Source organism: Penaeus vannamei, chromosome 39 (genome assembly GCF_042767895.1).
Source record: "Penaeus vannamei isolate JL-2024 chromosome 39, ASM4276789v1, whole genome shotgun sequence".
Lineage (NCBI taxonomy): Eukaryota > Metazoa > Arthropoda > Malacostraca > Decapoda > Penaeidae > Penaeus > Penaeus vannamei.
In genome coordinates this window covers 1,826,799-1,839,298 of record NC_091587.1, presented here as the reverse complement: position 1 = coordinate 1,839,298, position 12,500 = coordinate 1,826,799, and the positions used below count along the sequence as shown (strand labels likewise).

The 12,500-nt window shown below is 54.6% G+C and overlaps 1 protein-coding gene across 1 annotated transcript in view; it reads right to left on the bottom strand.

Moving 5' to 3' along the window:
* Positions 1-1,272: 1,272 nt before the first annotated feature.
* LOC138859950 (soluble scavenger receptor cysteine-rich domain-containing protein SSC5D-like) overlaps positions 1,273-12,500 on the bottom strand; it is a 19,329-nt gene continuing 8,101 nt past the window's right edge. Inside the window, exon 4 of the mRNA XM_070116465.1 lies at positions 1,273-2,399. Within this exon, the coding sequence (XP_069972566.1) occupies positions 1,273-2,399 (1,127 nt within the window). The remainder of the gene's footprint in view (positions 2,400-12,500) is intronic.

Below are 12,500 nucleotides of genomic sequence, written 5' to 3'. Positions count from 1 at the left end.
ACGTTTTGTCACTGTTCAGCGAGGGAGAAAGGGACTTGGAGGGAGGGAGAGGGAGAAGGAGGGAAGAGAGGGGGGAGGGCGAGGGGTTGGTAGAGATTGAGAGAGGGTGGAGCGAGCGAGCAGGAGAGAAAGAGATAAGGAGAGGGAGAGGAGGTAGGGAGAACAGGGGAGGGAAGGAGAGAGGGAAGTAGAGGGAGGGTGGGGGAAGGAGAGAGAGAGGGAAGGGGAGAGAGCGAGAGAGATAGGGCGAGGGCGAAATAGATGAAGGGAAAGAGACAGGGAGAAAGAGGTGGGGAAAGGGGGAAAATAGAAAAAGATAGATAGAGGAAGAGAGAAGTAGAGGGAAAGTGAAAGAAATGATCAAAAACAGACGAGCATCTGAATAAATTTCCTCGCCAAGATTGCAGTTGTAAGTGAAATTCATAAAAAAAGAAAGAAAAAACAACAACAACAATAACATACGGTGGTTCTAAACAGATGGCTTTGGCCTCGGAGTCTTTCGGGTGAAAAGGGAAAGAACCGCAATAACGAGGCAGCCGCTTAACCTGGTCCGAATGCTTCTCCTGGGGCAGGGGGGGGGGAGGGGGTCGCTGAATGTATAACTAAACGGTATATAAACACAGTACATGCAACAACAACCCACACACAAAACGTACATGCATATGTATACCGGCCCGTTCCCCGAGCAGCCGGGCGATGCAGGAGAGTATGCAAGCAAAATGCCAGCCGGCCGTCTCGTGTGCCTCCCATAACGGCCACCTTGTGCCTCTTAGAACGGCCGCTGCCATCCGTAAACAAAGTTCCACACAAAGGCGATAAGAGAGCGAGCTTTTTTCTTCTTCTTCTTTTTCTTTTTCTTTTCTTCTTTTCTTCTTTTTATTTTTATTTTTATTTTTATGTTTTTCTTCTTCTTCTTTTTCTTCTTCTCCTTCTTTATCTTCTTCTTCTTCTTCTTCTCCTCCTTCTGCTTCTTCTTCTTCTCCTTCTTGTTTTTATTTTTTTTCTTCTTTTCCTTGTTTTTCTTCTTTTCTTCTTCTTCTTCTTCTTCTTCTTCGCCTTCTTCTTCTTCTTCTTCCTTTGCTTTTGCTCTCCTCTTTGCTGCTTGCCTTTGACGTCGTTGTCTTGTATCGGTTTATATCACGTGGTAATTTGGGTGTACGGGGAGGGGGGGGGGGGTAGGGGGCGCTGAGTAGCAGGACAGGTCACGTGTGGGCGGCGCAAGAGGTCAGTTTGTTGTAGTAATTGAGGTGTTCGCGATGTGGTGTGGGTTTGTTATAGTGCTTTGTGGTGTCGGAATGGGGTGGTGTGTGGTGTGTAATGTGTAATGTGGTGTGTTGTGGCGTTGTGTAGTGTGGAGTGGCGTGGCGTTGTACAGTGTGGCGTGGCGTTGTGTAGTGTGGTGTGGCGTGGCGTGTAATGTGGTGTGTTGTAGCGTTGTGTAGTGTGGTGTGGCGTGGCGTTGTGTAATGTGGTGTGGCGTGGCGTTGTGTAATGTGGTGTGTTGTAGCGTTGTGTAGTGGGGTGTGGCGTGGCGTTGTGTAGCGTGGTGTGGCGTGGCGTTGTGTAGTGTGGCGTGGCGTTGTGTAGTGGGGTGTGGCGTGGCGTTGTGTAGTGTGGTGTGGCGTTGTGTAGTCGTGGTGTGGCGTGTCGTTGTGTAGTGGTGGTGTGGCGTGTCGTTGTGCTTAGTGGGGTGTGTTGTAGCGTTGTGTAGTGTGGTGTGGCGTGTCGTTGTGCTAGTGTGGTGTGGCGTGTCGTTGTGTAGTGTGGTAGCGTGGAGTTGTACAGTGATAAGCGTGTGTGTGGCGTGGCGTTGTGTAGCCCCCTGTGGTGTGGCGTGGCGTTGTGTAGTGTGTGGCGTGGCGTCCTGTGTGTAGTGGGCGCCGTGTGTTGTAGACGTTGTGTAGTGTGGTGATGGCGTGGGGAGCTTTGTGTAGTGTGTGGGGAGGCGTTGTGTAGTGCATGGTGTGGCGTGGCGTTGTACAGTGTGGTGTGTTGTGGCGTTGTACAGTGTGGTGTGGCGTGGCGTTGTGTAGTGTGGTGTGGCGTGTCGTTGTGTAGTGGGGTGTGTTGTAGCGTTGTGTAGTGTGGTGTGGCGTGTCGTTGTGTAGTGTGGTGTGGCGTGTCGTTGTGTAGTGTGGCGTGGCTTTGTGTAGCGTGGTGTGGCGTGGCGTTGTGTAGTGTGGTGTGGCGTGGCGTTGTGTAGTGGGGTGTGGCGTGGCGTTGTGTAGTGGGGTGTGGCGTGGCGTTGTGTAGTGGGGTGTGGCGTGGCGTTGTGTAGTGGGGTGTGGCGTGGCTTTGTGTAGTGTGTGGCGTGGCGTTGTGTAGTGTGGTGTGTTGTAGCGTTGTGTAGTGTGGTGTGGCGTGGCGTTGTACAGCGATAAGAGTGCGTGTGCTGCCCCCTTTGGTGTGGCCTTACGTGGAGGCGTAATGACAAGGTACTCACGATCGGGCAGTTCTCACTCCCGTGTTTATGACACTCGTTGCGCGCCGTGTAATAAAGACGTTGCGTAACGGAGGGGGAGGGAGAGGGGGATGCGGGAGTAAAAAAGGGAGGGTGGGGTGAGAGGAGCAGGTAAATGAGGAAAGAGGAAGGAGGAGGGGAGGGGAGGAGGGGAGGGGGGAGGAGGAAGAGTAGGAGGAAGAGGAAGGAGAAGAGTAATGGGCTGGGCTTTGGGGGTCGGTAACGTTTTCTTAATTAACGTTTTTTTTTTTTTTTTTTTTTTGTTAGAATTTGCGAGGAGTATTGAGGAGGGTTTTTTTTTCGCATTTTCGGGGGATAATAGAGAGAGGAATGGCTGAGCGCGTGCGAGAGTTAGGCCCCCGCGGAAGAGCCTTGTTAAGGTAGGACACGGCCGGCCTCCGGAACCCCTGCAAAGGTCAGAGGTCAGCGTGTGTGGCCCGAGGGCGCATTGTCGTGAATCGCCGGATTTTTTTTTTTATTATTACTATTTTTTTTTTGAGGGGGGGGATGACGGAGATTGAGGTTAATACACTCATGTGGACGGAAACAAACGGCCGTACGTACATGTACACACATACATACGCGCGAGTGTGCCACGGACAGGCTGCCCTACACTCGCAAGCACACGATTGAGGAAGAAAAAAATGAGGAAAAGGAAAATGGAAAGAAGAAGAAAAAAAGCAGAGGAAGAGAGTCGAGAAGGAAGAAAGATACTTACGAAGAGGAGGAGGAGGAGGAAAGAGAGAAGAAATTGCTGATACGATCTTTCTAAAACTTGATACGAAGCCAATCCCCTTTTCCTTCTACTTGGAGGAAGACAGACAAGAAATTCGGAAAAGTCTGACGGCGGCAGATCCCTCCAGGCGGGTCAAGGGGGGTCGAAGGGGTCGCATGGGGGGGGGTCGAAGGGGCTCGCAGCGGGGTCCGAAGAAGGGGTCACGTGCGGGGGAGGGAGGGGGATTTTCGGAGCCTAATCCTCCAGGTGGGAGAAAAGGGATCTTCGGGGGGGAAGCTAATCCTCCTTGTTGAGTCCGCAAGAAGGCCGAGAACGGAGGAAGAGACAATGAGGGGGGGGGGACGCGCGTGGAAATCAGGAAATCAATCGGGGGGGGGGGGGGGGGTTGGGGGGCAGGGAGGAGTGGAGGATTAGGTGGGAAGGGAATTGGGGAAGGGGAAGGGAATGGGGTGAAGGGATTGTTGGGGTGGAGGGAAGGGAAGTAGAGAAGGGATTGGGGCAGCAGGGATTGTTGGGGTGGAGGGGTTGGGGGCAGGGAGTGGGGGTGGAGGGATTGGGGGCAGGGAGTGGGGGTGGGGGTGAGGGATTGGGGGCAGGGATTGGGACGAAGCTCCTCCCGGGTCTGTGGGGTGTCCTGCTCCTCTTCATCCGATCTCGTCATGATTGAAGCGGGGGCGGTCTCGCTGCTTCGTGGGCGCGGTCGGCCTCGGGGCCTGGCTCTCGCGGGCGGGTGTGTGGGCCTCCTCGCGCCCCCTCTGGTTCCAGCTTTTACTCTGTTTCTCTTCGGCTCTCTCTCTTTTTCTCTTTTTATTTCTCTCTTTTTTCTCTCTCTCCTCTTTCTTTTTTCTTCTCTTTTTCTCTGTCTGTCTCTCTTTCTCTCTCTCTCTGTCTCTCTCTCTCTCTCTCTCTCTCTCTCTCTCTCTCTCTCTCTCTCTCTCTCTCTTTCTATCCCTCCCTCCCCCTATCTCTCTCTCTCTCTCTTTTTCTGTCTCTCTCTGAAACGCTTTAAGCAAGCTTTCCCTCCCTGGCCCTATCTCGTATCTCTTTTCATATATTCCTCAAGGCTTAATGTAAAGTGTACCTACCGCCCAGCTTCTACCAGAGGGGAGAGAGGGAGAGGGGACAGGAGGACGGGGGACGGGTAACAGGGCGAGGGAAGGGGGGGGGGGGGGGGCTGGACATAGCGAGGGAGGGGGGAAGGGGGTGACGGGTCAGGCGAGGGAAGGGGGAGTAGCGGGTCATGGCGAGGGGTGAGGGGGGAAGGGTCATGGCGAGGGAGAGGGGGAAGGCGGGCGGTCAGGCGAGGGAAGGGGAGGAGTAGCGGGTCATGGCGAGGGGAGAGGGGGAAGGGCCAGGCGAGGGGAGAGGGGAGAGTAGAGGGTCATGGCGAGAGGGAGAGGGGGCGGGTCAGGCGAGGGAAGGGGGTAGCGGCGGGTCATGGCGAGGGGAGAGGGGGGGACGGGGTCAAGGAGAGGGGAGAGAGGGTGGAAGGGTCAGGCGAGGGGTGGGGGAGGGAGGGAGTCATGGCGAGAGGAGGGGGAGGGAAGGGTCATGGCGAGGGGAGGGGAGGGAAGGGTCATGGCAGAGGGAGGGGGAGGGAAGGGTCAGGCGAGGGGAGGAGGAGGGAAGGGTCCCGGGGCGAGGGGAGGGGGAGGGAAGCAGGTCATGGCTAGTGAGGGGAGGGGGAGGGAAGGGTCATGGCGAGGGGAGGGGGGAAGGGGTCAGGCGAGGGGAGAGGGACGGGTCAAGGAGAGGAGGGAGAGGGTGGAAGGGGTCGAGGCATGAGGGGTGGGGGAGGGAGGGGTCATGGCGAGGAAGGAGGGGAGAGGGAGGGAAGGGTCATGGCGAGGGGAGGGGAGGGAAGGGTCATGGCGAGGGAGAGAGGGGGAGGGAAGGGTCAGGCGAGGAGGAGGAGGAGGGGAAAGGGTCAGGGCGAGGGGAGAGGGAGGGAAGGGTCATGGCGAGGGAGGGGGAGGGAAGGGTCATGTGGCGAGGGGGAGGGAAGGGAAGGGTCAGGGCGAGGGGAGAAGGGGGAAGGGTCATGGCGAGGGAGGATGGGAGGGGAAGGGTCAGGGCGAGGGGAGAGGGAGGGAAAGGGTCATGGCATGAAGGGAGGGGGAGAGAGAGGGAAAGGGTCATGGCGAGGGGAGGGGAGGGAAGGGTCATGGCGAGGGGAGAGGTGGAAGGGTCAGGCGAGGAAGGGGGTAGCGGGTCATGGCGAGGGGAGAGGGGGAAAGGGCCAGGCGAGGGAGAGGGGGGGGGTGGCGGGTCATGGCGAGGGGAGGGGGTGGGGGAAGAGGTCAGGGCGAGGGGAGAGGGGGACGGGTCATGGCGAGGGGAGAGGGGAGGGAGGGGTCAGGGCGAGGGGTCGGTGGGTCATTTATCTAGCCCCGCAGATATTGGTCTTGGCCAGCCTCGGGGGTGGGTGGGGTGGGGGGGGGGCTAAATTGAATTTTGGGCTTGTCGAATGGTCCTTTGGGCTTTCTTATCATGGTGTCCTTGTGGGCCACACTCACATAAAAAGCGGGCTAGGGGGAGGGTGGAGGGAAGGGGAGGAGGGCAAAGATGGGGGACTGAGACGAGCCATTTTTGTTTGTGTTTTTTGTCTTTCTGATCTTTGATTGCTTTTGTTTGTGTTGATTTGATTTTGGTCTGATTGCGGTGTTTTCTTTCTTTTCCTCTGTTTACTTGCTTACTTTTTCGTTGTTGTTGTTGTTTTAGTCTGATGATATCTTTGTGTTTTATTCCCTTTCCTCTGTTTCTTGTTTTTCTTTCTTTTTTGTGCTTTATTTCCTTCCCTCTGTTTCCTTTTTTTTATTTTTTTTTATTTTTTTTTAGCCTGACGATATCTTTGCCTTTATATCTATCATTAAATTCTGTGTGGATATTGTTTTGTTGTTGCTTTTTTTGCTTTATTTTGTTTTGATTTTGTTATGTGAGGACGATTGCTATGCTTTGATATTTATGTTCACGGATTCTTCACTTCCTCTTATTCACTCGCTGATTCGTATCAGGATTTACTCACCTGTCCATTGTTAAGTCGAGCTCTCATTCACGTGTTCATGTTCCTGTCTGGTTTATTTGCGCTCTCTCTCCCTCTTGCAATCAAGCATTAACTAATTAATTAATTCTTTCTCTTTCTTTCTTTCTTTCTTTCTTTCTTTCTCTCTCTCTTTCTCTCTCTCTCTCTCTCTCTCTCTCTCTCTCTCTCTCTCTCTCTCTCTCTCTCTCTCTCTCTCTTTCTCTCTCTCTCTCTCTCTCTCTCTCTCCTCTCTCTCTCTCTCTCTCTCTCTCTCTCTCTCTCTCTCTCTCTCTCTCTCTCTCTCTCTCTCTCTCTCTCTCTCTCTCGCTCTCTCTCTCTCTCTCTCTCTCTCTCTCTCTCTCTCTCTCTCTCTCTCTCTCTCTACTCTCTCTCTCTCTCTGTCTCTCTCTCTCTCTCTCTGTCTCTCTCTCTCTCTCTCTCTCTCCCTCTCCCTCTCCCTCTCCCTCTCCCTCTCTCTCTCTCTCTCTCTCTCTCTCTCTCTCTCTCTCTCTCTCTCTTTTTCTCTTGCAATCAAGCATTCCTTCACGCTATCACCACTGCTCTAAATCATAATTGAGCCACTCGCTGGGTCACGCTCTTTGTCAGTCACTCACTCATTTAGAGAGTCATTCGGTCCATTCAGATTTTCTCTCTCAGAATCACAGGCACACATAGGCACTCTGTCACTCTGTCTCTCATTCATTCATTCACTCTCCAACTAATTATCTCACTCACTCTCTCTGTCTGTCTGCCTGTCTCTGTCTCTCTCTTTTTCTCTCTGTATCTCTGTATCTCTCTCTCTCTCTCTTTCTCTTTCTCTCTGTATCTCTCTATCTCTGTATCTCTGTATCTCTCTCTCTCGCTCTCTCTCTCTCTCTCTCTCTCTCTCTCTCTCTCTCTCTCTCTCTCTCTCTCTCTCTCTCTCTCTCTCTCTCTCTTTTTCTCTTTCTTTCTTTCCTCTCTTCTCTCTCTCTCTCTCTCTCTCTCTCTCTCTCTCTCTGCTCTCTCTCTCTCTCTCTCTCTCTCTCTCTCTCTCTCCCTCTCCCTCTCCCTCTCCCCTTCTCTCCTCTCTCTCTCCCTCTCCCCTTCCCTCCTCCTCCTCTCCCTCTCCCTCTCCCTCTCCTTCCCTCCCTCCCTCTCTCCTTCCCTCCTCCTCCCTCCCTCTCTCCTTCCCTCCCTCCCTCTCCCGTCTCTTTCCTCCCTCCTCCCTCCCCTTCTCTCTCTCCTCCCCTCTCCCCTCCGCTTCCCTTTCTTTCCCTCTCCCTTTCCCTTTCTTCCCTCACTGCCTCCCTTCTTTCTTCCCTTCTCTTCCTCTTTCTCTCCCCCCTTTATTTCTCTCTTGGTCTTCCCTCAGTTCGTTTTCGCGGCGAAGAGTAAATCGTAAAGTTGGTCACACACATAAAATTGATGATATTCATAAATTTTTGCAATAATCGTATTTCTTCGCCGAGGCCGTAAATATCACGTTATATAAAAATCGCATTATATATATTTTTGAAAAGAAAAAAAAGAATTGCCCTCGTTCCAGTCGTGACTCTTTATTTTTAGATTTTTTTTTTTTTTTTTTGGGGGGGGATTATTTAGGTTCGGTTTATTTTTTGTTGTTGTCGCTGGCACTGTTGTTATTGCTGGCAGTATAGTAATTTCGGATCATCAGAAAGCATCAGTCTTTATCTTTACCAGTGTTTAGTTATCATTTCCATCATCATCATTACCATAACCATCATCATTATCATTATCATCACCATCACCACCATCATTATCATCATTATCATTTTCATCATCATCATTATCATTATCTTCGTCACTATCATTATCATCATCATCATTATCATTATCATTATCTTCGTCACTATCATTATCATCATCATCATCATCATCATCATCATCATCATCATCATCATCATCATCATCATCATCATCATCATCATCACCATCATCACCACCATAACTTCTCCATCACAATCACGCGTTGATTCAAAAATCGGAATAGAGAAAAGGGGGAATAAGAGAATAGAGAAGAGATAAGCAGAGAAAATGCGGTGGGGGTAGGGGGGGAGGGGGAGTGGGGGAGGGGGGGCAGCACTGGCCGTGAAGGATTGGCGCAATTAGAGACTTGACTCGTCACGTCGCCCGCCTGTCACGCCACAGGACACTGCCTCGCGTGTGATGAGGTGCGCCGTGTGTGTGTGTTTGTTTGGGTGTGTGTGTTTGTTTGGGTTTGTGTGTGTGTGTGCGTGTGTGTGTGTGTTTGTTTGTTTGGGTTTGTGTGTGTGTGTGTGTGTTTGTTTGTTTGTGTGTGTGTTTGTTTGTGCTTATTTGTTTGTTTGGATTTGTGTGTGTGTGTTTTTGTATGTGTGTTTGTTTGGGTTTGTGTGCTTGTGTGTGTTTGTTTGTGTGTGTGTGTGTGTTTGTTTGTTTGTGCGTGTGTGTGTGTGCGCGCATAGGTATGTGAATGTATACGTTCATGTGATTGTCGATGTATGTAATATGTAATTTCTGATTGCTGTTTTGATAAAAGAAAAGATGATTAAACTGATGTTGGGTTATCTATTTCCATCGTAATTTCCGCCTAAAAAAACCCCCCAACCTTATGTTTCCCTTCCCCCCCCCCCCAAAAAAATATTAAAAAAAGGGGGGTTTGGGGCCAAAACCGGTCCTTTTGGGCTCCCTCCCAAACGCTTTCCCCCCCCCTTTTCTTTTTTTTTTTTTTCTTTTTTCTTCCTTTTTTTTTTTTTTCTTTGGGCCCTTCTGTCCTTCTTTTTTTTTTTTTTTTTTTTTTTTTTTTTTTTTTTTTTTTTTTTTTTTTTTTTTTTTCCCTTTCCCCTTCCCCCCCGGTCTGTGCATTCGGGGGGCCGTGAACGCTCCATTGAGGGGGGGTTGCGCAAGTGGCGGTCAGGGCCCCCCCACCTTCTGCGGTCCGTGGGGTGGTCTGGCTGGAGAGGCCGCCCCGATCCCCGCTGGGGGTCTTTTTGCCTCGGAGACCAAGGGGGGGCGGCCGGTTTTTTTGCAGGGGGCCCTGGCGGAGGTCGGGGGGTTTGGGAGGGAGGGGGGAAAAGGAGGGGGGGAGGAAGGGGGAGGGAGGGGGGGAAAAGGGGGGGAAGAAGAAGGAGGGAGAGAGGGGAAGGTGGAAGAGGGAAGGAAGGGGGCGGGAGGGGGGGAAGGAAAGGGGGGAAGGGGGGGGAGGGGGGGCCAGGCGGGGAAAAGAAGGTGAGGGTGCAGAAAAAGGAAGGAAGGAGGACGAGGAAGAAGGAGGGGGGAGGAAGTAGGTAGGAAGGAAGGAAGGATGGAGCGAGCCCAGGCGGGGAAAGGGGGAGAGGGGTTTGGAAAAACAGGGAAGACGTGCAAGAGAATGGGGGGGGAGGGGGGAAGGGAAAAGGGAAGGGGAAGGGAAGGGGGGGGGTAGAAAAGGAAAGAAAGAGGCAGGCAGAAGGCTGGCTCATCGGCCCTCGCAAAAACGGAAGGCCCAAAGTTGGCCAATTCAAAAAGGAAAGGCGGGGAAGAGTCGTTGGTGGGGGAAAGGGGGCAAGCGGGGTTTGGGAGGAAGGGGGGGGGGGGGAGGGGGGGGGGGGGGGAGAGGGAGGGGGGGAGGGAAGGTGGAGGGGGGGAGAGGGAGGAGAGGTTGAGGGTTTTGGGGGGGGGAGAGGGGGGGGTTGGGGGGGGAGGGAGGTGGGGGGCGGGGGGGGAAGGGGGGGGGGAAGGGAAGGGGGGGGAAGGAGAGGTGGAGGGGGTTGGGGGGGGGAAGGGGGGGGGGGGGGGTTGGGAGGGAGGAGGGGGGGGGAGGGGGGAAAAAGGGGGGGGGGAAGGGAGGGAAGGGAGGGGGAGGGGTTGGGGAGGGAGGGGGGGGGGAAAAGGGGGTGGGGGGAAAGGGGGAAAGGGGAAGGGAGGGGAAAGGGGGTGGAGGGGGGGTTTGGGGGAGGGAGGGGGAAAGGGGGGGGGCTGGGGGAAATGGAAGGGGGGAGGGGGAAAGAGGTGGAGGGGGTTGGGGAAAGAGGGGGGGGGCGGGGGGAAGGGGGGGTTTTGGGAAAGGGGAAGGGAGGGGAAAGGGGGAGGGGAGGGGGTTGGGAGAGGGGGGGGGGGTGGAGGGGGGGGAGGGGAAGGAGAGGGGGGAAGGGGGGGAAGGGGGAGGGGGGAGGGGAAGGGGGGGGAGGGGAAGGGGGGGGCTGGGAGGGGAAGGGAGAGGTGGAAGGGGGGGGGGAAGGGAAGGGGGAGGGGGTTGGGAGGGGGGAAGGGGGAGGGAGGGGGCTGGGGGGAAGGGAAGGGGAGGGGGGAAGGGGGGAAAAGGGGAAAAGGGGGAGGGGGAAGGGAGAGGGGGGAGTGGTGGAGGGGTTGGGAGGGGGAGGGGAGGGGGGCGGGGGAAGGAGGGGGGGGGGGGGGAGGGGGGGGAGGTGGGGGGGGGGGGAGAGGGAGGGGGAGGGGAGGGGGGGTGGGAGAGGGAGGGAGGGGTGGAAGGGGCTGGGAGAGGGAGGGGGGGTGGGGGGAAAGGGGGGAGGGGAGGGGGGGGGGGGGTTGGGAGGGGGGGGAAGGGGAGGGGGGGGAGGGAAAGGGGGTGGGGGGAAGGGGAGGGAGGGGGAGAGGTGGAGGGGGCTGGGAGGGGAAAGGGAGAGGGGGGGGGAAGGGAAGGGAGGGAGAGCTGGAGGGGGTTTTGGGGGGGGAGGGGAGGGGGGGAAAGGGGGAGGTGGAGGGGGGGAGGAAGGAAAGGGGAGGGGTGGGGGGGGAGGGAGAAGGGGTGGGGGGAAAGGAGAGGGAGGGGAGGTGGAGGGGTTTGGGGGGAGGGGGAGGGGGAGGGGGGTGGAGGGGGTGGGAGGGGGGAAGGGGGGGGGAGGGTGAGGTGGAGGGGGGTTTGGGGGGGAAGGAGAGGTGGAGGGGAGGGAGGGAAGGGGGGGGGGGGAGGGGGGGTGGGGAGGGAAAAGGGGGAGGGGGGGGGGCTGGGAGGGGAAGGGAGAGGGAGGGAGAGGTGGAGGGTGCTGGGAGGGAAAGAGAGAGGTGAAGGGGACAGGGAGAGGGAGGGCGCTGGTAGTGGAAGGGAGAAGTGGAGGGAGTTGGGAGGGATTGGGCGGAGGGGGCGAAGTCACGATGTTGATGCGCGCGCTATCTGTGTATGTATGCGTATTTATTTACCCTTTTATTAATTCGCTAATAGATTCAATGCGATCTTTAATCTCGCGCGGAAGGTCAGCATCAAAAGGATTAATCAGATTTTTTTGTTTGTTTCTGTTTGTATCCGTAACGAGCGGCGGGCGTGCTGGGGGCGGGCGTGCTGGGGGCGCAGAGCGGGGTCCGTGGGGCTCCTTCGCCCAGAGGTCCCGGCGGAGGAGGCGGAGGAGGCGGCAGGTCAGAGCGTGTGATGACGTGACCGGTGTCCCGCTGCCGGCCGGTGCCTCTGGGTCCTGCGGGGAGGGAGGGAGGGAGGGAGGGAAAGAGGGAGGGAGGGAGGGAGGGAAGGGGGGAGAGGGAGGAGGGAGGGGGGAGGGAGGGGGGGAAAGAAGGAGGGAGGGAGGGAGGAGGGAGGGGGGGAGGGGGGGAGGGAGGGAGGGGAGGAAGGGGGGGAGGGGGGGGAGGCTGCCTGGGCCGGGGGGGGGGCGGCGCTCCGGGTTGTTTTGGTTTGGTTTGGGACTCGGTGGGGGGGTGGATGGGACTTTCTTCTTTCTCTCTTTCTCTTTTTTTTTTTTTTTTTTTTTTTTTTTTTTTTTATATATATATATTTATATATTTTTTTTTTTTTATTATATATATATATATATATATATATACGTGTGTTTGGTTTGTGGTTCGTGGGGGTGCGTATGTATTTCTCATGTGTGAACGTGAGCACCCGGTGGGGTTCGGCGTGGGGGGGGGGGGTGTATTTAGTGTTGTTATTGGTCCTTTTTTGCTGGAGTTCCTTTTGGTAATTGATGTGGTTGTTATTATTGTTAGAAGTAGTAGTAGTAGTATCGTTATCGTTATCATCACCATCATCATCAACATCATCATCATTATCATTATCATTATCATTATCATCATCATCACCATCATCATCATCATCATCATCTTCATCTTCATCTTCATCATCATCATCATCATCATCATCATCATAATCACATCATCACCATCACCACCACCATTATCATCATCATCATTTTTTTCATTATCATTACGAGAGTATTGGTATTTATTTCCAGAAAAAAAAAAGTTACGAATGAGAATGCGTAGCACTTTTTTTCCCCCGTCCGCCATTTAGCATCGGGAAAATGATCTCAAATGAATATTATTTAGTCCGCCCGTCCGATTGTTTCGCG